Source organism: Myotis davidii, unplaced genomic scaffold, assembly GCF_000327345.1.
Source record: "Myotis davidii unplaced genomic scaffold, ASM32734v1 scaffold991, whole genome shotgun sequence".
NCBI lineage: Eukaryota > Metazoa > Chordata > Mammalia > Chiroptera > Vespertilionidae > Myotis > Myotis davidii.
Window position 1 is genome coordinate 213871 of NW_006283137.1, and position 415 is coordinate 214285.

At 67.7% G+C, this 415-nt stretch overlaps 1 protein-coding gene across 1 annotated transcript in view; it reads right to left on the reverse strand.

Moving 5' to 3' along the window:
- Positions 1-415, reverse strand: part of DNAH17 (dynein, axonemal, heavy chain 17) — a 107024-nt gene that overhangs the window by 43007 nt on the left and 63602 nt on the right. The window contains 1 exon segment of the mRNA XM_015562672.1: positions 66-299. Coding sequence (XP_015418158.1) covers positions 66-299 — 234 coding nt within the window.

The window sequence follows — 415 nt, forward strand, 5'->3', positions numbered from 1 at the left end:
CAGTTGGGGAGGAGAAGGGGCCTGCTGGGCCGCCCGCCCCCACCCAGCCCCTGCTGCCCCCGGACCTGTGAGGCCGTGCTCTGCAGCTTCATCAGCCCGTTCTCCAGCCGCTCGATCTTGGCCACCAGCTCCGCCCGCTTCTTGGCCAGCAGGCTCTGGTAGAGCTTGATCTGCTCCAGGAAGGTCTTGGGCGTGGTGTAGTTGTAGCGCCGCTCGGTGGCCAGGTACACCTTGGACATCTCATTGACCGTGGTGTGCACGTAGGCCATGAACAGGCTGATGGAGGCCTTGACTTCCGGCTGCAGGGCAAGACGCCTTCAGCCCGGGCCCCGCCGGGCACGACCCCGGCTTGTGCCCTGCGTCACCCACCAGCCAACACCTGCTCCCCAGGCCGCTGTGCGCGGGCCGTGTGGGT